Genomic DNA, 25,016 nt, shown 5'->3' with positions numbered 1-25,016 from the left:
TTTAAATTAAATAAAATTAAAAATTCAATTCCTCAGTCACAACAGCCCCATTTCAACTGCTCAACGGTTCCAGAGGCTAGTGACTACGGTACTGGACAGAACAGTTAGAAGACATTTCTATCATTTCAGAAAGTTCTACTGGAAAGCACTAGATATAACATGTATTCTGCAATTTAATATGAGTCTTTACAGGACAGAAGTTGAACATTTCACAATTATAAAAATGACAGTAATCAAGCTTCTGTATTACTGGTTAAACTTCAAAACCTGTAATGATTGTTTTCCACTCATGTGAATTTGTACCAAAAAACCCTCCTCCTATGGTATAATACGACAAGCGCAAACTACCCCAAAAGTTCAAAGTAAAAGCTGCCATTTGAGACTGACAGAGCTTTAGGGGCATGAGTCACACAAAGAGTACGCATCAAGGGTCTCCACTATGCCAGGCACTGATAGACACAGGCCTCTATTCTTACAGCCAAGAGAGACAATAATTAAAATATAGTGTGTTTAAGTTGTGGATGTGACGGGTGATGAAAGTAAAGTCCAATACTCCATTGGAACCTGGAATATTAGGTCCATAAATCAAGGCAAATCGGAAGTGGTCAAACAGGAGATGGGAAGAGTGAACACTGACATTTTAGGAATCAGTGAACTAAAATGGACTGGAATGGGTGAATTTAACTCAGATGACAATTATATCTACTACTGTGGGCAAGAATCCTTTAGAAGAAATGGAGTAGCCATCATGATCAACAAAAGAGTCCAAAATGCAGTACTTGGATGCAATCTCAAAAACGACAGAAGGATCTCTGTTCATTTCCAAGGCAAATCAATCAATATCAAAGAAATCCAAGTCTATGAGACGACTAGTAAAGAAGCTGAGGTTGAACAGTTCTACAAAGACCTACAAGACCTTCTAAAACTAACACCCCAAAAGGATGTCCTCTTCATTATAGGGGACTGGAATGCAAAAGTAGGAAGTCAAGAGCTACCCGGAATAACAGGCAAATTTGTCCTTGGAACAAAATGAAGCAGGTCAAGGGCTAACAGACTTTTGCCAAGAGAATGCGCTGGTCATAGCAAACACCCTCTTCCAACAACACAAGAGAAGACTCTATACATGGACATCACCAGATGGTTAATACCGAAATCAGACTGATTATATTCTTTGCAGCCAAAGATGAAGAGACTCTATACAGTCAGCAAAAGGAAGACCAGGAACTGACTGTGGCTCAGATCATGAACTCCTTATAGCCAAATTCAGACTTAAACTGAAGAAAGTAGGGAAAACCACTACATCATTCAGGTATGACCTAAATCAAATCCCTTATGATTATACAGTGGAAGTGACAAATAGATTCAAGGGATTAGATCTGAGAGAGTGCCTGAAGACTATGGACGGAGTTTCACAACACTGTACAGGAGGCAGTGATCAAGACCATCCCCAAGAAAAAGAAATGCCAAAAGGCAAAATGGTTGTCTGAGGAGGCCTTACAAATAGCTGAGAAAAGAAGAGAAGCTAAAGACAAAGGAGAAAAGGAAAGACATAAGCATCTGAATGCAGAGTTCCAAAGAAAAGCAAGGAGAGATAAGAAATGCTTCCTCAGCGATCAATGCAAAGAAAAAGAGGAAAACAACAGAATGGGAATGACTAGAGATTTCTCCAAGAAAATCAGAGATACCAAGGGGACATTTCATCCAAAGATGAGCACAATAAAGGACAAAACTGGTATGGACCTAACAGAAGCAGAAGATATTAAGTAGAGGTGGCAAGAATACACAGAAGAACTATACAAAAAAGATCTTCATAACCCAGATAACTACGATGCTGTGATCACTTACCTAGAGCCAGACATCCTGGAATGCAAAGTCAAGTGGACCTTAGGAAGCATCATTTTGAACAAAGCTAGTGGAGGTGATGGAATTCCAGTTGAGCTATTTCAAATCCTGAAAGATGATGCTGTGGAAGTGCTGCACTCAATATGCCAGCAAATTTGGAAAACTCAGCAGTGGCCACGGGACTGGAAGAGGTCAGTTTTCATTCCAATCCCAAAGAAAAATAATGCCAAAGAATGCTCAAACTACTGCACAACTGCACTCATCTCACACGCTAGCAAAGTAATGCTCAAAATTCTCCAAGCCAGGCTTCAACAGTATGTGAACCATGAACTTCCAGATGTTCAAGATGGATTTCGAAAAGGCAGAGGAATCAGAGATCAAATTGCCAACATCCGTTGGATCATCAAGAAAGCAAGAGAGTTCCAGAAAAACATCTACTTTTACTTTATTGACTATGACAAAGCCTTTGACTGTGTGGATCAAAACAAACTATGGAAAATTCTTCAAGAGATGGGAATACCAAACCACCTCACCTGCCTCCTGAGAAATCTGTATACAGGTCAGGAAGCAACAGTTAGAACTGGACATGGAACAACAGACTGGTACCAAATTGGGAAAGGAGTACATCAAGGCTGGATATTGTCACCCTGTTTTTTGAACTTATATGCACAGTACATCATGAGAAACGCTGGAGTGGAAGAAGCATAAGCTGGAATCAAGATTGCCGGGAGAAATATCAATAACCTCAGATATGCAGATGACACCACCCTTATCGCAGAAAGTGAAGAACTAAAGAGCCTCTTGATGAAAGTGAAAGAGGAGAGTGGGAAAGTGGGCTTAAAGCTCAACATTCAGAAAACTAAGATCATGGCATCCGGTCCCATCACTTCGTAGGAAACAGATGGGGAAACAGTGGAAACAGTGAGACACTTTATCTTTTCGGGCTCTAAAATCATTGCAAATGGTGACTGTAGCCGTGAAATTAAAAGACGCTTGCTCCTTGGAAGAAAAGCCATGACCAACCTAGACGGCATTTTAAAAAGAAGAGACATTACTTTGTCAACAAAGGTCCGTTTAGTCAAGGCTATGGTTTTTCCTGTGGTCACGTATGGATGTGAGAGTTGGACTATAAAGAAAACTGAGCACTGAAGAATTGATCCTTTTGAACTGTGGTGTTGGAGAAGACTCTTGAGAGTCCCTTGGACTGCAAGGAGATCCAACCAGTCCATCCTAAAGGAGATCAGTCCTGGGTATTCATTGGAAGGACTGATGTTGAAGCTGAAACTCCAATACTTTGGCAACCTGATGCGAAGAGCTGACTCATTTGAAAAGACCCTGATGCTGGGAAAGATTGAAGGCAAAGAGGAGAAGGGGACAACAGAGGATGAGATGGTTGGATGGCACCACCGACTCAATGGACATGAATTTGGGTAAACTCCAGGAGTTGGTGATGGACAGGGAGGCCTGGCGTGCTGCAGTCCATGGGGTCTTAAAGAGTCAGACACTGAACTCAACCTAGACAGCATATTAAAAAGCAGAGACAGTACTTTACCAACAAAGGTCCATCTAGTCAAAGCTATGGTTTTTCCAGTAGTATGTATGGATGTGAGAGTTGGATTATAAAGCAAGCTGAGTGCCAAAGAATGCTTTTGAACTATGGTGTTGGAGAAGACTCTAGCTAGTCCCTTGGACTAAAATTCCATTCCTTTGGCCACCTGATGCAAAGAACCAACTCACTGGAAAAGACCCTGATACTGGCAAAGATTGAAGGTGGGAAAAGAAGGGGACAACAGAGGATGAGACGGTTGGATGGCTTCACCGATGCAATGGACAGAGTTTGAGTAGGCTCTGAGAGTTAGTGATGGACAGGGACGCCTGCCATGCTGCAGTCAGTGGGGTCGCAAAGAGTCGGACACAACTGAGTGACTGAACCAAACTGAAGTGTTTTGTCAGAGAACAGCAGAGTTCCATGAGCATGTCCAGTCAACCCTAGTTGGTAGGAAAAGGATCAACAAACGATTCCCTAAAAGGCAAGATAAAAGAGTTGAGAACTGACATTAAGAGTAGAGGTTAACCAGGTTTTTTGGGCAGAAAGCGTTCCAAAGAAAGTAGCCTGTAGTGTACAAAACAAAAACACACAAACGTAATAATACCACACCAACCTTAGAAGCTTTTTCAGCTTTAAGTTTTCGAACTACTTCTCCTTGAGAAGCTACTTTGTCAAAAAGTAGTTTGGCTTCTGGTGTTTCTGGACCACTAGGCTCAGAGCTTCTGGGTGGACTTGAATCTGAACTTTGAGATGATGGGGGCTGACCAGGAACATACTCCTTCCCAGTTTTTTCTTTATACTGAGCTTTTAGGGACAGTAAGCATTCTACAGCTTCATTTACTTTAGCCTATGAGAAAAGGGGCAAAAAAGACAAATATTTAATGCTTTCTGAAATTTCTGAAAATTTCAATTAATGTTAAAAATCATTAATTACTGCCAAAATATACCTGTAAATAATCATCATGAAGAAATGCAAGCACAAAGGAGTCAAATAATCAGCCTAAAGTAACACATCAAAGCTAAAGAAAAGTTAAAAATATAAGTATCATAAACCTATATACAAATCATAAAAATAAGCATAAATGTACATACACATATACTACTGTAACGTTTAACTTCATATATGTAAACAGACAAAGTAGAGAACATCCAAGCAAACTGTCAGCTTCCAAGTCCTGGGACTGTAAATAGTGGAGTCAGAATTTACAAAATCAGAATTTGCCTGTACAAATTCTTATTTTCTTCAGCCCATTAAACAGACACAAAATATACCACTAGAAAAAACCCACACTATGAGCTCACCTAAAGAATAACTACATCACTCTTAAAAATTTACAATGAAATGAGAGTGTATGTTGAGGTTTTAGATATTCACTTCATATACATATCAACCTCTGATACTTCAACTTAATTATGATGAAGAAGAATGAAACACTCAACCAAAATGAAGATTCTTGTGACTTCGGCAGAGGACATCAATGCAAGCCAAGCTGGACACTGCACCTGAATAGAGACACCATCTAACCACAGACTATACTACATACTTATACTGTATACTCTACCACTGGAAAGCCGAAGAATCAAAACAGAAAAAGTGCCTCCCAATTAGCTTATGCAAGTTTTACTGCTAAATTCTAACAATGCTCCAAATAGCTAAGAAGAACCCAAGAGAAACAGAAAGAATGCTAAGATGGGGTCAAAGAGACACAGGAAGAACCCATATATCTTCAAAGAATTTGCATCAGCAAAATATCAAATGACATTTCCTTGTCCAGCTATTTATGATACAATTTTCCTGCCTGTTAGAGTGCCGCAGCAGGTATCACAGAAGAGGGTAAAAGGAGAAACTGCAAAGAGCTGGTTGTCTGATTTGTATTTCTGACCTGTCTCTTGTTTATACCGTCTTTAGAACTGAAAGTGTTTTCAAAGCAAAATCTATCTGTCTAAGAAAAAAGACAGAGAGTTAATCAGACATATCAGAATTGAGAAAAAAAGAATCTTTCATCAACTAAATGAAAGAACATAGAGAAAAAGTTAAGGGACTTCCCTGCAACTATTTCTACAAAAAGACGCCTATCTGAAAGAAGTTCCATTTTACACTATAAGCAGGTGTTGATGACAGTTTGAAGTCAGATGGCACACATTTCACAAAGGAAAAAACCCTTGTGTGGCAAAGGAGAAAATTAGTATGGGCAAACCACTTCATTACTGAATGAAATATTCTAAAAGACCAAATTATATATACCTCTCCAATTAGGAGATGGAATATTCTAGATATCTAAATAATCTACTCAGATTATTTTTCAAAACTGGAAGAAATCATACTACTTGCTATGCAGTCTTTTCTGATGATTTAGAAGGTAACCAAAGATTCTTGACAGAAAGAGAGTTAGAAGCATAAAACAAGTCACCATCATTTTATGGCCTATTTACTCTGTACCAGATAACGATGCTAAGCACTTTTAATGGACCATCTTAGTTAATTTTCTAAACAATCCTCATCCATTTAAAAAAAAAGTAAAAGTTTGGAAAGATTAGGGACCATACCCAAAGTTACACAGTAAGTGGTAGAGTGAGAATTTTAATCTAGGGTTTACTCTAGACACAGGGATCCCCAAACTCCAGAATCTAACGCCTGATAATTTGAGGTGGAACTGATGTAATAATAATAAAGTGCACAATAAACGTAATGTGCTGGAATCATCTTGAAACCATCCCCCCACCCCCCAGTCCATGGAAAAACTGTCTTCCATGAACAGTTCCTGGTGCTAAAAAGGTTGGGGACTGCTGTTCTAGAGTCTTGATCTTAAGCACTATAGTATGCCATCACATTACAGAAAATATGAGACAGTGATCTAAATTTAAGAGGTAATTTTAATCCTGCTAAAAAGCAAGAGAGTTCCCGAAAAACATCTATTTCTGCTTTATTGACTAGGCCAAAGCCTTTGACTGTGTGGATCACAATAAACTGTGGAAAATTCTTCAAGAGATGGGAATACCAAACCACCTGACCTGCCTCTTGAGAAACCTATATGCAGGTCAGGAAGCAACAGTTAGAACTGGACATGGAACAACAGACTGGTTCCAAATAGGAAAAGGAGTACATCAAAGCTGTATACTGTCACCCTACTTATTTAACTTATATGCAGAGTACATCATGAGAAACACTGGGCTGGAAAAAACACAAGCTGGAATCAAGATTGCCGGGAGAAATATCAATAACCTCAGATATGCAGATGACACCACCCTTATCGCAGAAAAGTGAAGAGGAACTAAAGAGCATCTTGATGAAAGTGAAAGAGGAGAGTGGAAAAGTTGGCTTAAAGCTCAACATTCAGAAAACTAAGATCATGGCATCTGGTCCCATCACTTCATGGTAAATAGATGGGGAAACAGTGGAAACAGTGAGAGACTATATTTTGGGGGGCTGCAAAATCACTGCAGATGGTGACTGCAGCCATGAAATTAAAAGACACTTACTCCTTGGAAGGAAAGTTATGACCAACCTAGACAGCATATTAAAAAGCAGAGACATTACTTTGCCAACAAAGGTCCATCTAATCAAGGCTTTGTTTTTCCAGTGGTCATGTATGGATGTGAGAGTTGGACTATAAAGAAAGCTGGGCACCGAAGAATTGATGCTTTTGAACTGTGGTGTTGGAGAAGACTCTTGAGAGTCCCTTGGACTGCAAGGAGATCCAACCAGTCCATCCTAAAGGAGATCAGCCCTGGGTATTCATTGGAAGGACTGATGCTGAAGCTGAAACTCTAGTACTTTGGCCACCTGATGCCAAGAGTTGACTCATGAAAAGACCCTGATGCTGGGAAAGATTGAGAGCAGGAGGAGAAGGGGACGACAGAGGATGAGATGGTTGGATGGCATCATCGACTCAATGGACATGAGTTTGGGTGGACTCCAGGAGTTGGTGATGGACAGAGAGGCCTGGCGTGTGCTGCAGTTCATAGGGTCACAAAGAGTCGGACACGACTGAGCAAATGAATTGAACTGAACTGAATCCTGCTAATGCATCACAAAAACCGCTTTTTTAAAAGAGATCTGTGATTGTTACTTGAATATGTCTCACAGAATGAGAAAAAAATAATTTCTTTTAATATTTTAATTTTCTGCATTAAAAGACATTTACAAAGCAGAATTGGATGATACTACTCAGTACATGACTATACAACAGCATAATGTAATAAGCACTTGTTAACAGATCTTAAGTCTTTAATGGACAAAGACTGTTCTAAACTTACTTAATGTGCCAACAGACAAAAAAAGTTTTCAATAAATAGTTGCTGAGGCAAATAAATAAGAAAGAAAACAGCCTACCGAAAAACCTTCAGTAAAGGTTTAAGATGGGAATTTGAGGAAGTAAAAACAACCCTGAGAGTAGGGTATTAAAATATAACTGAAAATGGACAAAGTGGATGAGAACACAGCTGGTTGGAACACATGAGAAGTACACAAACTATTTTTGCAGCAACCACTTGATGGAAACATTTCCCCATGGGAAAAGTGGGGAACTTTAATAAAAAGTTAACCAATTTTAAAACAGTAAGAACAGCAACAACAAAAATTAGCAAGAATAGAACCTTTCAAAATGGCCTTAGCACCTCAATGATCAGTGGGAAAAAAGGTTTTAAAAATACTTTTTAAATACAAGGTACTGTGAATCAAAATGCTACAACTCCAGAAGTAAAAAGTGACCATCACCCACACCACATGCTGCTGCTGCTGCTGCTAAGTCGCTTCAGTCGTGTCCGACTCTCTGCGACCCCAGAGACGGCAGCCCACCAAGGCTCCACCGTCCCTGGGATTCTCCAGGCAAGAACACTGGAGTGGGTTGCCATTTACTTTTCCAATGCATGAAAGTGAAAAGTGAAAGTGACGTCGCTCAGTCGTGTCCGACTCTTAGCGACCCCATGGACTGCAGCCTACCAGGTTCCTCCGTCCATGGGATTTTCCAGGCCAGAGTACTGGAGTGGGGTGCCACTGCCTTCTCCGATCACCCGCATCACACAGGCGAGGTTTAACAAGACCAGACAATTATGAATTATTTTTAAGAATTTTTTTATGTGGACCATTTTTTAGGTCTTTACTGAATCTGTTACAATTTGCTTGTTCTTTATGCTCTGTTTTTTGACCCTGAGCATGTGAAATCTTAGCTTTCTGACCAGGGATCAAACCCACACAGCCTGCACTAGCAGGTGAAGCCTTCTAACCACGGGACTGCCACAGAAGTCCTGTGAATTATTATTTATATTTAATGCAGTAGTCATCTGATTTTGCTGCCATTTATTACTCCAATTTTACAAATCCTCAACTATAAATGTTCTGAAAACTCTTCTAAGGGATAGGTCAGAGAACTTTTGCAATAAAGGGCATGGGCCAGACAATAAATATTTTAGGCTTTGCAAGTCTGCTGCAACTATTCAACTCTGGAATTACAGCACAAAAACAGCCATAGACAAAATATGTAAACTAGTAAGTGTGGTTGTGTTCCAATGACATTTCGCTCACAAAACACAGGTGTAGGTCAGCTTGGCAAGCCCTGTCCTCCAGTGTCACAAGTATTCCATAAAAACTTTGATTTACCAGTTCCTGACTCCCATTTCAAAAACTATTGGGTTGGCCAGAAGATTTGTTCAAATTGTTCCATGAGGTATTATTTCATGTTCAAAACGTTTCACTCAGATTTCAGACCAGAGAAATCTGTTCAAAATCAAAACTTCATTTTTTGGACCTGCGGCTTTAAAACTTTTAAAAGTTAATACGTAAAATCTGAAAAGTTAAGGTCACTATGAAAGTAACTCAGCAGTCAGAGCTATGAAATCTTGGGTGTATTCTGAATTTCACCTCACACGCTATCTGCCCGATCCACCACTTTAACACAGAAGCCTACTGGGCAGGAGGAAGAGCAAAGAGGAGCAGAAGGTGGACTGGAAGGGGAGCTGAGGGTGAATGTGAAGGTTTTTATTCTTTGCCCGCATTATGCTAATATTCTGCCTTCATGCCTAAAGGTTCTTACACAGAATCACCAATCTGATCGTGAAGCAGAAAAGGGGGTGGGAGAAACAGAGAAAGAAACTCTCGTGGAAACCTGTAACTATAAAACCTCAGCTGCAGCCGACCACTTTCCTTACTTGAGTGGTAACATGACGTGGTTAAAAAACTACTTCTGTGGGAAATGGATGCTTAAGAGGCTTAGACAAATCACGAATGTAAAACCAGCATAGGCTTGCTTAATGAATAGTAACAAACTAGTGAAACCATGACCCCCACCCTCCACTGGTGCTTAGAATGCCTCTAACTGCTGAAACTCCAATACTTTGGCCACCTCATGTGAAGAGTTGACTCACTGGAAAAGACCCTGATGCTGAGAGGGATTGGGGACAGGAGGAGAAGGGGACGACAGAGGATGAGATGGCTGGATGGCATCACCAACCTCGATGGACATGAGTTTGGGTGAACTCTGGGAGTTGGTAATGGACAGGGAGGCCTGGCGTGCTGTGATTCATGGGGTTGCAAAGAGTCGGACACGACTGACCGACTGAACTGAACTGGAAGTAACTTGGAATCTAGGCTTCGCAAACTTCACAAAGTTACTTTTATGTTCACTGCAGGAAGCAGTTTCTCATTGGCTACTAAAACCAACAAATAAAAAAAAGGAGTATTATTTGAATATTATTGGACAAGGTTGTTGTGAGGATTAAATGCAAAAATAGCATCAGTGCAGAGTGCGCCTTGCCAGATGGAGTCTCTACAATATTTCCATTCCTAGTAATTGAATTGGTTCTCTAGGAAAAAGAGCAATTTACTACTTTCAGCATTTAGAGAAAAAAATATATACAAGTAACATTTTGAAACAGGGTACACTGTAGGCATTCAATATGCAAACTACAGTGAAGTAAGATGCAGTACCACACTTACCATTATCAAAATATATGTAGTCAAAGTACCTCCCCAATTTCCAAAGAAATTAGGTGCTTTTTTGACCCACAGGTTGGCTTTTCATAACAGTGCTGTTCAATGGATATAGTCCATTAACCCAACAAGATGGGAGACATAGTTGGTTCTACACTAAGTACTCAGTTGGCCAAAAAGCTCATTCGGATGGTATGGACCACCTCGAATGAACTTTTTGGCCAACCCAATATACTTGCTGCTGTTGTTACTACCCCACATACAAGCAACTAACTAAAAATCAGCCCAGGATATCAATGTATTCTACTAAGAATGAAGGAGTTTAAAGATCAAAGTCCTTCCCCTCAAATTACATCTAGAAAGGGGACCATGCTTAGTAAATGAGATATACAAAGAGTACAAAATGCTCCTAACCTCACCACAAGACAGGAAATACAAAGGATTTATATCCCCAACAATACATCTATCAGCCTTCACTCCTTGAAGCAAAGCTGTTTTAGAGCATCACAGCTCTGCAGAGCTTCAACAGGCTAATTAAAAACTTTCTCATACTTCACAGTGAGAGAGACAGGAAAATATCAACAATAACTGTTGGAGCAAAGCCCCAAGATCTCCCCAAAGCATTTTCTCTCCTCACCAGAAGGCAAAGGTCCACAGACAAGACTCTTAGGGTACAAGGTCTCCAGTCAGAGGCAGAAAAACTCGTTAATGAGGTGAGGAATTTACAACCGCAAATCACTCATTCTCCAACCCAAGCCCAGGACGCTGATGAGACAACAGATCCCCAGGAGCATTTTAGAACAAATCTCCAGTTACCTAAGTCAGGCCCAGTGGTTCATCACATCTCTCCATGTTCATGCCACAACCCAGATTCTACAATTTTTGGTAGCTTATCCAGTTACAGTACTATTAACTTGATATTTTATATCTCGTTACTTTCTGAGTATAGAAACTACATATGCTGATTATTAAACATGATTTTTCTATCACAGATGCCATTCCTTTTGTCTCTTATTTTGAGCAAGCAATCCTGTTCCAAAATCAGTGCTACCACCCACTTGGCTAAATGTTTTGCCTAAAGATATTATTGAAATGAAATGAAATGTATTGCTGTTGTTTAGTCACTCAGTGGTGTCCAATTCTTTTCCAAGTCCTGACTGTAGCCTGCCAGGCTCCTTTGTCCATGGGGTTTCCCAGGCAAGAATACTGGAATGGGTTGCAATTTTCTTCTCCAGGGGATCTTCCTGACCCAGGGATCGAATTCATGTCTCCTGCATCAGCAGGTGGATTCTTGACTACAAAGCCACCAGGGAAGCCCAGTGAAATGTATACTTCAGTCAAAATGTGGTATCACTTGAGGACTCCCCTAAAAAAAATCTGAAATAGTCACCAACAGACAATTCTTTATTCCCTGCATGCACCCTGAACTTTTGCTTGTGCTGTCTTCTATATCCAGTCCCAGGACAGCAGCATCAATATCACCTGGACAACTTTTCACAAATGCATACCCTCTGCACACTCCGGACTTACTGGAGCTGACACTCAAGAGGTGGAGCCCAGCAACCTGTGTTTGAGCAAGCTCTCCAATAATTCTGATGCACAATAAAGCTTGAGAACCACAGACCTAGATTTAAGAGTACCTCCTCTGAAAGTCATTCATCTTAACGGGCTTCTTCTACTTCAGGACTGGTTTCAATATTCTGTTTCTTCCTTCCCTGCCACTTACAGCCACAGACACTTCTGAGAGCAATTTACATATACCACCCAGGATTACAGTCTGTGTAAGATTCTTCTTCAGCCCCGCTCCCCCTCTAGACGGTCAGCTGTGTCTCATCAATATTTCCAGAGCCTGGCACAAGCATGCATCAGTCAACGTTGACTGTTACATCAAAGTACTGAATCAGACAGTCTATAGACAATACATCTTATGAGAAAATGGGACTGGCCAGATTGCTGGACCTCATAAGGTTACCGACAATGTGTCTAAACTCCTTCCAGGATACTGACCTTAGGGGCTTTCTCGGCTTTCAGTTTACGAACCACTTCTCCTTGTGCAGCAACTTCATCATACAGAGATTTACTTTCCACAATATTTGATGATGATTTAGAAGAAATATTCTGTCCTACTGCAGCGGGAGGATTTCCAGGCTTATATTCCTGGCCAGTTTTCTCCTTATATTCAGCCTTCAAAGCCAAAAGCTGTTTTACAGCTGCATCTATATCTTCCTTTGTGGCTTTCTTGGCTTTTAATTCACGAACCACGTCCCCTTGGGCAGCGACTCTGTTGTAAAGGACCAAGGAATCCTCAGACGTGGCACAAGTACTCAAAGAAGGAGCCGATCTTGTCTTGAGAGGTGTAGATGCCTACAGATGCAGAAAACCAAAAATAAAATTATTAATTTGTATTAAATATCTTTACACAAAATTTTATCAAACTATTTTATAATATTTTAAGCTAAACACAAAATTTTAAAATGCTAATCTCTTTAAACTGTTTAGGGAATTCCCTGGTGGTCTAATGGTTAGGACTCTGTGCTTCCACTACAGGGGACCTGAATTCAATCTCTGATCACAGTACTTAGATCCTGCAAGCAACATAATGCGGTCAAAAAACTTTTTTTCTTAAAGTTCAAATGAACAATCTCATTCCTTAAAAAAACAAACAAAAAAAATTATCCTAATAAAAAATAACAGGAATAAACAAAGGTAGAGGTACACAGATATTCACGAAGTGTTTTTTATCATAGTAAAAACCTGAACCTAAATCTTTACCATTAGGAGACTAAAGAAATGAGAAAGTGAAAGTGAAAGTCACTCAGTCACGTCTGACTCTTTTCGACCCCGTGGACTACACAGTCCATGAATTCTCCAGGCCAGAATACTGGAGTGGGTAGCCACTCCCTTCTCCAGGGGATCTTCCCAACCCAGGGATCAAACCCAAGTCTCTCGCATTGTAGGCGGATTCTTTACCAGCTGAGCCACAAGGGAAGCCTGAGAATACTGGAGTGGGTAGCCCATCCCTTCTCCAGCAGATCTTCCCAACCCAGGAATCAAACCAGGGTCTCCTGCATTGCAGGCGGATTCTTTACCAACTGAAGTATCAGGGAAGCCCAAGAAATTATAACTCACCTACCAAATCTGAGAATAAACCACTGCTAGTACCAACATCGGAGAAGGCAATGGCACCCCACTCCAGTACTCTTGCCTGGAAAATCCCATGGACGGAAAGGCCTGGTGGGCTGAAGTCCATGGGGTCACTAAGAGTCGGACACGACTGAGCGACGTCACTTTCACTTTTCACTTTCATGCATTGGAGAAGGAAATGGCAACCCACTCCAGTGTTCTTGCCTGGAGAATCCCAGGGATGGGGGAGCCTGGTGGGCTGCCGTCTATGGGGTCACACAGAGTCGGACACGACTGAAGCGACTTAGCAGTAGCAGCAGCAGTACCAACATACTAGCAGTGCAACCCTGAATTAGTTATTAACACTTAAGGCTTTTACTTTTTTAAAAGGTTAACATTTATAATTTGCATATTTTCTATATTTATATTATATATATATTAACGACTTTATTTAAAAGCAAAGAAAAAGAAATAAAGTCTAAATCCTAGGATCACTAATTAGACACATATCCATAGAAGTCAATTACTTGCCTCATTCTTTGTTGTTTCCACTTTGGTCTTTTCCTTTGACCCAGATGTTGGCATTTCCTTCGTATGTCCATCAGGAATGTATATCAGAATGCATGGGGCCTCTATGCAGCTATATGGACTAAAAAGAAAATGAAGGAACAAAAAAGTTTATCTGAACAGCAAGTGAATTCCTGGATTAATTCAATGGCACTGTTAATGCTTTTCAAAGTATAAGTCCCTTCTCTTATTCACATCCGAGTTTCTTCAGAGTAGTTTAAAAACAAACATATAAATAAAAATTGACAGTGCTAATCATAAACTTTCAATTTATGAACTTTCATGGATATAAACCTGCTAAATAAGTCCAGGACATAGGTATATCTACTCTGGCCACCAGAAATGGCATTAGTGGATATTCATGTCTCACTCTTGATTTAAAGGAAATGCACACACATACCACAACTAATCTGCTTATAAGCAGAAGAATTTCTATAAAACATTTATTTTATTAGAATTTCTCAATTCTAAAGGGTACAGTAGTTAGCAGAATCCACCACCCCTAAGACTATCCACATGCAAAAAAAAAAAAATTTCAAATTTTATAGTAAAGGCCACAGAGTAAAAATAAGAGAATTTGGTAACAATAGAATCCTATATATCTCTTCAGTATATTTTAATTGGCCTTGCTGCTGCTGCTAAGTCGCTTCAGTCATGTCCGACTCTGTGTGACCCCATAGACAGCAGCCCGCCAGGCTCCTCTGTCCCTGGGATTCTCCAGGCAAGAACACTGGAGTGGGTTGCCATTTCCTTCTCCAATGCATGAAAGTGAAAAGTGAATGTGAAGTCGCTCAGTTGTGTCTGACTCTTAGTGACGCCATGGACTGTAGCCTACTAGGCTCCTCTGTCCATGGGATTCTCCAGGCAAGAATACTGGAGTGGGCTGCCATTAATATGGCCTTACCAAGATATAATTCACATACCAAAAAAATCCACTGTTTGAAAATATACAATTCAATGGCTACATATGTGCAACCATCACTACTATCTAATTTTAAAACATTTACATCACCCTAAAAAGAAACTTTGTACTCTTTATCACTTTCCAGTCTCCCATTCCTCTGGGCCCTGTTGCACTATTTATATTTTACAATATACCTAATCAAAATACACAATAAAGAAAAGGTAGTTAAGTTATAATTTAATCCAAAGATAACACTGAAATTTTTTCTTTTTACTTGGACCACATGAAGATGTATTATAAGATGGTTTAGTTTTAGAAGTAAAAGTTGTTAATATTATGCTATTTCAATGTTAACACTTGTTATAATAAAGTCTAAAAAAATACAGAGTAACAAATGAAACAGGAACAGGGAATAATGTCAGGTACATTATTTTAGTGGCACTTCATCTTCTGAAATATTATTTACTCTAAGAACTTAAAGCATTTTCATTTAAATGTCTGGTTACATTATTTACCTAACGGGTTCATAAGGTTGATCACATATGAAGAAGCCTCTTCTCTGGAGTTGTATAATGTCTCCTTTTTTCAAATCCTTAAGGCAGGGATCCCCCAGCATTAGTTCTTCATGCTGTAAAGATGATATTAGGCCAAAATACACTGTCTTAAAATTATCAGAGCACTGGGCTTTTTCCTGGTGGTACAGTGGATAAGAACCTGCCTGCCAATGCAGCAGACACAAGAGCAATTCTTGGTCCAGAAGATTACACATGCCCTGGAGCAACTAAGCCCATGTACCACAGCTACTGAGTCTAGCGCCTGGGAGCCGCAACTACTGAGGCCACGTCCCACAACTACTGAAGCCTGCGTGCCCCAGGGCCATGCTCCACAAGAGAAGCCACCGCAACGAGAAGCCCACGTACCGCGACTACAGAGCAGCCCCACTCACACGCACTGCAACTAGAGAAAAGCCCTCAGAGCAATGAAGACCAAGGACAGCCAAGAGTAAATAAATAACATTTTTTGTTTTTAATTCTAAAGAAAATATAACACAGAGGGAGATGAAATAGGGTTTCTTTTAGGAGGCTACCTTACTGTTTTTGTTGACATACTGCTTAAAGTCCTCATCTTTTCCCAGCACGGGCTTCGTGATCAAGTGCTCGTAAGTGACACAGATTGCTGGGACAGGAAGAGCATGTTCGGTCTCTGCAAGCCAAGTGATCTTAGTGGTTTTCTTGTAGTCTTTGTTCTCTAAATTCAATTTTGCATCGAGAGAGACAATTTTGCCTTCTGCACTTCTAAAAATAAGATTGAAAAGTAGTTTAAGAAAATAAACCTTCACTGTCAAAAGTGCATTATTTTGTTCTCTGCCTATAGTAAATACGGAATTTTCTTTGGAAAAATTTCAATCACTTTCTGAGTTTCTGGTAGGTACCAGACACAAACTAGTTAAGAGATGAATAAAATATAACCCCTGCTATCAAGATAGTAGTATGTGCCAAACCCACATACATCTAATAAAGAACATGAACATGTTTAGGAATCTTAAAGTCACCTGAAGTAAGCATTAAAAAAGCCAAAATACTGTTTTCAAAACATTTAGCAATGACTTGAAATATATGTAATGACGGGACAACTGAGATTTCAGTCTACTAAATTAATCTTAACATACTATGTCCCACTATAATAACTGGCAAGCTAAATAAATTTAAAGTAGATTTTAGGATAAAGAATGCTATAATACAAATTCTGTCCCAAGGATCTCTCCCATCATGCAATTGTATACTGAGAATTAAATAATAAAAGGGGGGCCCTAAATAGTAGAACTATTTTTTATATCTACATGTAGTCATTTTCAGGCTTCCCTGGCGGCTCAGATGGTAAAGAATCTGCCTGCAATTCAGGAGACCTGGGTTTGATCCCTGGGTTGGTAAGACTCCCTGGAGGAGGGCATAATAACCCACTCCAGTATTCTTGCCTGGGGAATCCCCATGGACAGAGAAGCCTGGAGGGCTACAGTCTACAGAGTTGCAAAGAACTGGACACGACTGAGTGACTAAGCACGGAAGTCATTTCCAACATCACAAGCAAAAGATACCCTGATACTCTATAAATATACTGAAACATATATGGGGAAAAAAATTTAATGTGTCCAAAATTTGCAGCATCTATGCATGGGGAGATTTAATAGCCAGCATCATGAATGGGTCTGAATTAGGTAATTTTCAATAAATCAATAAACATCACAGACTTCTCTCCCATATTTATCTGAAAACAAACAAAAAGTTCTTACTTGTGTATTTTAGTAATGTTGATGTTGCCCCAGTTTATAAATGTAACCATCTCACCCTCTGACAATGTCTCTGCATCAGCCCCTTCGATGAAAACCTTAGAACTATACCACACAGGCTTCAAGCCAACATCAGGATTCTGATTGATAAAAAAAAAGAGACAGTGTGTTGGTTGAAACATTCAACTACTGAACTCAATATGCAAATTTATATTCATTCATTTTATTTCTTCACACAAACAGAAGTCCTCTGTATCAATCTGATTCCCAGTTAAATGACCCTGGGGCAGATGCCTGCACAATAATGTAATCGAGTCAGATGAGGTGGTCTGCCCCAAGATTACTTCCAGCCTAAAACACTCATTCTTTGTTTTTAGGGCTGAAGCAGTACTTTTCTGTGTCCCTCCAACCAGAATCTGCTCAGCTAGACTCAAAATCTCACTGCTTTTGCAGCAAAGGGGAAAATAAAAGTCATTTCTCATCAGTGGCTGTACAACACTATAGGAACAGATGTCATCCTAGCAGGAAACAATAGACGTTTCACGTTTTAGAGACAAATTTTAAGGACAGCAGTATACATGTAAGAAAGATACACTTTCTGCCATTTCAGTATGTATTATATGAAGAAAAGAGACATGCAGAATAAAAAGAATGCTACATTGGTTAAATTTCAGATTCTTGTTTGAGCAAAATCAAGAAGTATAAGAAAATCCTTTGAATAAATCTTAAATAACCAGTATTTAATAACTGTTCATTGAATGAACCAATGTCCTTGAGGAAAATCAGTATGCTGCAACAACTTATGCTATGCTGGGCTCAGAACAGAATACAGACAGGCTAAATATAGAACATTTTGTGAGGAAAATGATAATGAAAATTCCACAGGTCAAACTGGGTGGTACAGTCATCAGTGCTTCCTAATCAATTACTTAACTATTACCTATTCTTTATTATTATGTATTCTTTAACTATTAACTAAGCTATCTGACTATAACTACCATTTTAACAAATAAGCACCCTTAAAAGCTTTATTATCACTGTTTCGATTTTAAAACATTAAGTTGGCTTCACATTTAAGCTAACTGTAGTGGGCGATATGACATATCAGGAACCACCATTCACCTGGTTGAACCAATCAGATAAAAAAAAGGCAAAGGTAAAGCCAAATCAATCACACAGAGAGACACACATTCCCCAAATCTTATTAGGCGTATCACTAAACAAAGTCTTCAAAATTAAAAGAAGCTAATGTCATACAGAGAAAGGCAATCACAAAGCCACAACTCAGAACATTTATAGCTCTTCATGAAGCATATCCCCTGGAGAAGGAAATGGCAACCCACTCCAGTATGCTCGCCTGGGAAATCCCATGGACAGAGGAGCCTGGGGGCCACAGTCCACGAGATCCCAAAGAGCTGGACACAATTGAGCGACTAAACAGCAACAATGAAGTACATTCTCTTGTATGTGAGTTAGTCTCTGAGCATAGCATAGTTATAGGTAGATTAGTACACGACTGAGTTAGTCCACGGATATAAGCTTCATTATATAACAAGGATATTTATAGACAACTCACAAAACTGGAAAAAAAGTATCTATTTTTGCTTCAAGATTATCAACCTAGCAGTCATGACCATGTGAGACAACAACCATGGCTTATCTAAGACAAACTGTCTGCTACTTGTATTTAAGATTTATAGTCACAATTTAGACAAATAGGTATCATTTTCACTTCACTGATGTTTTCAAAATCAAAGCCAATGGCTGTGTGACAGACTCTGCACACAGCTCTGATTCAATACTACTAGGTCAAATGTTTTGGCTTAAAGGCAAAGGCAACAGTGAGCAACCCAGTTAATAAAAAATGTATCTTCAGCTTTCACACAGAGATAAGAGCAGGGATTATGTAAAATTTCCAGGAAGAAATAAATTCTTATTATACACTAATGTGCTATTTCTACAAAATAAAAAATAGGCACCAACTGAGTGTAACAGTTCTGCATGATGTGCTATGGACAGTATTAATACTACTACTAGAATAAACTTCCTCAGTAAGAAATCCACAAAATCATTTACTTTTCACTTAGTGTCAAATTCTCAAATAGCCTATACAGTCCAACATCAAGAAAACAAAAATGCCAATTTAAAAATTGACAGAAGAAGCAAACAGATGTTGTGCCAAAGAGAAAATGCAAACGGCCAACAGGTATATGAAAAGATGCTCAATATCACTAATCATCAGGGAAATACAAATTAAAACCACAATGAGACATCACCTCACACCTTTGAGAATGGCGATCATCAAAAAAAGAACACAAACAGCAAATGTTGGTGAGTATGTGGAAAAAAGAGAACCTTTGCACACTGCTGATGGGAATGTAAATTGGTACGGCCACTGTGGAAAACAGTATGGAGGGTTCTCAAAAACTAAACATAGAACTACCATATGACTCAGCAATTCCACTCCTGGGTATATCCCAAAAAACCCAAAACACTAACTCAAAAAGATACATGAACCCCAATGTGCACAGCAGCATCACTTACAATTGCAGAGAAATGGAAGCAACCTAAATGCCCATCAACAGATACATGGTTAAGAAAATGTGGTGTGTATACACACACACACACACACACACACACACACACACACACAGGAATACTATTCAGTCATAAAAAAGAGAAGATTTTGTCATCTGCAGCAACATGGATGGACATGAGGGGCATCACGCTCAGCAAAGTCAGTCAGATAAAAACAAAGTAAAGTAAAGTGATACACTGTGCGATATTACTTCTATGGGGAATCTAAAAAACAGAACAAACTAGTGAATATAACAACAACAACAACAAAGCAGACTCACAGACACAGACAGCAAACTAGTGGTTACCAGTGGAGAACAGGCAGGGGCAGGATGATACAGGGGTGAGGGAGTGAGAGATACAAACTAACAGGCGTAGGAGAGGCTCAAGGATGCACAACAGGGGAATACAGCCATCCTGCAGTAACTGTAAACAAAAAGTGTTAGTCACTCAGTCGTGTCCGACTCTTTGCGACCCTATGGACTGTAGCCCACCAGGCTCCTCTGTCCATGGGGATTCTCCAGGCAAGAATGCTGGAGTGGGTAGCCATTCCCTCCTCCAGGGGATCATCCCAACCCAAAGATCGAACTCAGGTCTCCTGCCTTGCAGGCAGATTTTTTTACCATCTGAGACACCAAGGAAGCCCATAAACAGAAAGCAACCTTTAAAAATTGTATAAAAAATTTGAAGAAAACTTAAAAATTAGTGTGAAATCCTGACAAATGATGCTGGATAGAAATTATCCCCAAGTCACGCTACTGCCACCTCAGCACACTTTCCCCATGATTATCCTGCGCCCTTTTTAACAGATAGGACATCACTGGTGAAACTGGACAGAGACCTTCGGGTGTTTGGCAACTTCCTTCATCTCCTCCTGGGCCTCGGGGATGTTCACTGGGACCACCTCTTTCTTCAGTAATGCAACGTATCGTGGAGCCACTGGGTCAATAACCTGCAACAAAGGCATCCTTGTGTTAAAACAAGTCACAAATTTTTTAAAAACTTCATCAATAAAATAAGTAATAGCACAGGACTACTAACTGGTATTCTTTGTTACTGCATTTACTAATTTTTGGTTTACCTGCTAACTGTTATCTAATGTTTAAGTAGTCAAGTAGGGAAAAAAACAATAATCATAAGCAAAGACTACCTGAAGAATTTAGAGTTCCTCTCCAAGAAAAACTACCGACAAGTGAAAAGAAACCAATAGTTAAAGCATAATATGAGAAGAAATATTTTGAAAATAATTTTTTAACTCTGGTATTTGAAAGCAAAATTATCTTGTGGGGTGATATAGCAATCCTACAGGTAAATGTGATACTCCATTTTGTATTGTTAGAGAAGACTGTTGTGAAGGAATAGAGATATTTTCTATAAGCAGTGTTAGGCAACACACCACCATCAAAAGCAAATAGCATTAGGTCACTATAATAAGGCAATTTTATAGATTAAAAGTAAACGCGGTATTTCTCCTGGTCTGCATGCTATATATATATATACACACACACACACATATATATATGGACCACTGTGTTTCCAGTACCTAGCAAGGGCCTGGAACTTACACGAAATGGATATGTATTCCCAGGTGAAATGAATGAATGGTGGTAACCATTACATTCTAACTTCCTCTACCACCAAAACAGGAGCAGCATCCCCTTCTGGATCTGGTGTATTTTTCTCACTTCTCTATTCAATTTAAAACTATCCATGATGACCAATCACAACAGCAGTATTTAGAGAAAGCATTTGCAGGAAAAATGTAGACAGAAGCACATGACAAGTCAAATAGATAACTAAAGTAGTAACAGTCACTTTTTTCCCATTAGAAGGATGCAGGAAATAGTGGTATGGCTAATTAAACCTGGTTCTGTTTGTTTGGGTTTATATTGGGTTTTTTGTTGTTGCTATTGTTTGGCTGGTATTGTGCTATTGTTGATTGCTTTGAGAGCATTTTTCTGCTTCTCTGTAAAACTCTGATATACTTAGAGAAGAAACCATGTGCAGAGGGTCAGAAAGAAAAGTCTGAAAAGCCATCTAACTTCACCTTGATTGCTACTCCTTACCTGCTTATATTAACATTTCATGCCAGTACTAAATCAGCATCAGCCTCCTCCTAAACTGTTTCATTGTGTCCTTCCCTGAGGTTTTAAAGTCATCCTTGTTGGTTAAGGGGTTCCTTCCTGCAGCGTCTACTGAGTTAGAATGATCACAGATTTAATTTGTGACTACTCAGTTTAGTTACTTACGCCAGTAAGATACAATTTCTCCTTTTAAAGATGTTAAATCTAGCTGACCCAACCTGAGAAACTTACTTCAGTTCAGTGCAGTTCAGTTCCCTCAAACTGACAAAGAGAGCAGAAGACAGTTTCTCACACTTGAATAACAATGATCACTTAGGGCACCAGCTGGCACAGAATTTTTTAAATTTTATTTATTTATTTACTGGCTGTGCCAGGTCTTCGTTGCCGCACGGGCTTTCTCTCTGCTTGCAGCAAGCGGGGGCTGCTCTCTAGCTGTGGGCATGGGCTTCTCACTGTAGGGGCTTCTCTTCTTGCTGGCACAGGCTCCGGGGCGTGCAGGCTTCAGTGGTTGCGGATCTCAGCCTCTAGAGCAAGGCCTCAATAGTTGTGGCGCAGGAGCTTGGCTGCTCCACACGTGTGGGATCTTCCCAGACCAGGGATCAAACCCGTGTTTCCTGCGTCAGCAGGCAGATTCTTTACCACTGAGCAACCAAGGAAGCCTGTTGGCACAGATTTTTAGGCCACTTAACCCTGAAGGACTATGATTCTAATGATCTGAAGTAAAGTCTAGAAATTTGTTTTTAAACAAGCATTCCACAGGATGATTAGGATCAGACAAGTTTGAGAATTCTTGACTAGAAGATTTTAAAGTCTTGGGAGTTCCCTGGCAGTCCAGTGGAGTCTGGAGTCTATGCTCCCAATGCAGGGCATACAGGTTCATCCCTGGGTGGGAGACTAAGATCCTGTATGTCACATAGCATGGCCAAAAATAAAAAAAATTTAAGTTTTTTTCAGTCTAAAATTGTACACAATTCTCAAAATCTTTGGATCAGTGGTTTCAAATTACTCCAAAGAGTCCAGAGTCTCTTCCTCTGAAGGTGAGGGTTCTGCACTAAGACCACGGTATTAAGAAAAGGTGTAATATTAGGTATCAAGGCTCGAGTCTTCCCCTGGTCAGCTCCAAAACCCTGGCAGTCAGGCCTTCACACTTCTGGCAGCTTAAAGAAATTCTTCTGGAAAAACTGCCTAGTGTAAGAGATAAGACAGAAAGTTACTGAATGGAGGCTTTTCAACTAATTGGCCCCACCAGACTACCTTACAGAGGGGTACAGCTGACAAGCCTAGTCTTCTTTAACCCTCTCTCAGTCAATGTGTTAAAGATGAGCAGATAACCAAGGCTCACCAGCCAGGTATCTGAGAAATGCCTTTATTATCAAAGAAAAACCAAAATAAACAACCTGGAGGATGTTACATGGGGGAAAAAATGCCATTTGATAATATTACAACCATGAAATAGAACAGGAAGTTATTCTGAAAATTCAGAGCACAAAAGAGAAATCTTGGAAATAAGAGAGCATGAATGAAAAGCTCAATAGAAGCTGATAAGACAGGGCTGAGTACATCTACCAGAAAGGAGAGCCAAAAGATGAGATGGAAAATAAGAGAGAAAAGAAACTAGAGAAATAGTCCAAGAGGCCCAACATGTGCTCAAGAAACATTTCAGAAAGAAGACAGACAAAACAGTAGAGAAAAAAAAAAAAACAGACTTCAAGAAAATTTCCCAGAACTGAAGGAATGAGTTTTCAGTCTGGAAGCCACATGTTCTTCCAATGCATAGGAATGAAAACAGACCCAGCCCAAGGCACATCACTGTGAAATTTCAAAGTGAAGAAGCTGTTCCTGTACACCGTCTCAACAATCTTCATCCCATGCTCCCCTTCCCAGGGAGCTACAGAGGATACAGTACAGCAAAGCAAAAAGGCAAGAAAAAGAAAAGGAAGACCCATGAACCAGATGACCCAGCTCAGAACAAAAGCACAGGGAATTTCCAGGATGAGGAGGAAGAATGACCTGTGAAGACGGCAGGGCTTCAGAAGTTAGCAATTCTCTCATCTGGATCAGATGTGCGCAGCCCCAAAGGCCCTGGCAGAGAAGTCTCCAGGGTGAAAAAATACCTGAGGCGTGTGAACATTCTGGTAGAAAATTTAGACAGCTTGTGGAGAGTCCAAGACAGAATGAGAAAATGAAATAAATGAGGGAAACAAAATGAAACAATTAGCCACAAGAAAGCCCACAAGTTATGAGAAAAAGCAGACCACCTAAATTTTCATCTTCCATTGTGATGATGCCTAAAACAAACAAACAAACAAAAATCAAGAAGTAGCAACACACACATCATTTAGAGATACAGGCAACTAATACCAAAAAAATTGTCTGAAAGAGCTGAATGTGATTTATCTAAGGAAAGAAAATGGAAGGAAAGATAGGGGAATATGGTGTTCACTTAACAGACCCTACAGAATTATTGGCCTGTAGTGAAATGTATTTCTCATATTTGAACCTAAGTGTACATGGGTTATTAATGTAACAAATACCAATGTTAACTTTGCCTGTTAATTTCGAGTGTATTTATTAGTAACTGCAGCAACAAAGAGAACCAATTAATAATTCCCTTATGTATCCAAAAACTGACTAAACACAAAAGACTAAAGAAAATAAATTCAAGACACATGCGAGACAAGCATCTATTTTTTGAAGCAAGGCATCAGCACAATCAAGCAGCAATACAAAAAAAAAAAAAAAAAAAAGAATTTACAGAACACAATCACAGAAACCATAGTTTAAAACATGGCACTTTAATGATTTGCCTTATTATAGTGTCTAAGCATCTGCTTCCAATTAACAAGGTCAATATGCAGTATTCCTCATTTGACTTTTATTCAAAACAGTTTTTTTCTTAAAGCTAGATTCAATAATACACAGGAATTATAATTAACAAACCTTTGATATTATTCAACGAAACATGTATCTTTAAGACTATGTCCTCTAAGTACACAAGGGAACAGGTGAATGGAGTTAGCCAAGTCTTCCCTTTGCCACTAAGAAAACTAGAGGACACGTTTTTTTAAACTAGGAATAATGCATTTTCAGTGGGTTTGTATAAGCAAGTCCCTTATATAAATGTGATTGTGCTTCAAAGCTATATAACATCTCAA

General features: G+C 39.5%; 1 protein-coding gene across 1 annotated transcript in view; it reads right to left on the bottom strand.

Annotated features, from left to right (window-relative positions):
- The window catches only part of EPRS (glutamyl-prolyl-tRNA synthetase), a 64,866-nt gene that overhangs the window by 18,364 nt on the left and 21,486 nt on the right, over window positions 1-25,016 (bottom strand). The window contains exons 13-19 of the mRNA XM_010853268.1: window positions 20,619-20,729; window positions 17,204-17,340; window positions 16,001-16,208; window positions 15,429-15,541; window positions 13,974-14,091; window positions 12,327-12,683; window positions 4,005-4,238 (exon numbers count right to left, since the gene is read on the bottom strand). Coding sequence (XP_010851570.1) covers window positions 4,005-4,238; window positions 12,327-12,683; window positions 13,974-14,091; window positions 15,429-15,541; window positions 16,001-16,208; window positions 17,204-17,340; window positions 20,619-20,729 — 1,278 coding nt within the window. The remainder of the gene's footprint in view (window positions 1-4,004; window positions 4,239-12,326; window positions 12,684-13,973; window positions 14,092-15,428; window positions 15,542-16,000; window positions 16,209-17,203; window positions 17,341-20,618; window positions 20,730-25,016) is intronic.

This window comes from Bison bison, unplaced genomic scaffold (genome assembly GCF_000754665.1).
Source record: "Bison bison bison isolate TAMUID 2011002044 unplaced genomic scaffold, Bison_UMD1.0 scf7180017864325, whole genome shotgun sequence".
Taxonomy (NCBI): Eukaryota; Metazoa; Chordata; class Mammalia; order Artiodactyla; family Bovidae; genus Bison; species Bison bison.
Note: the sequence above shows the minus strand (reverse complement) of the source record. Positions and strands in the feature narration are given on the sequence as shown.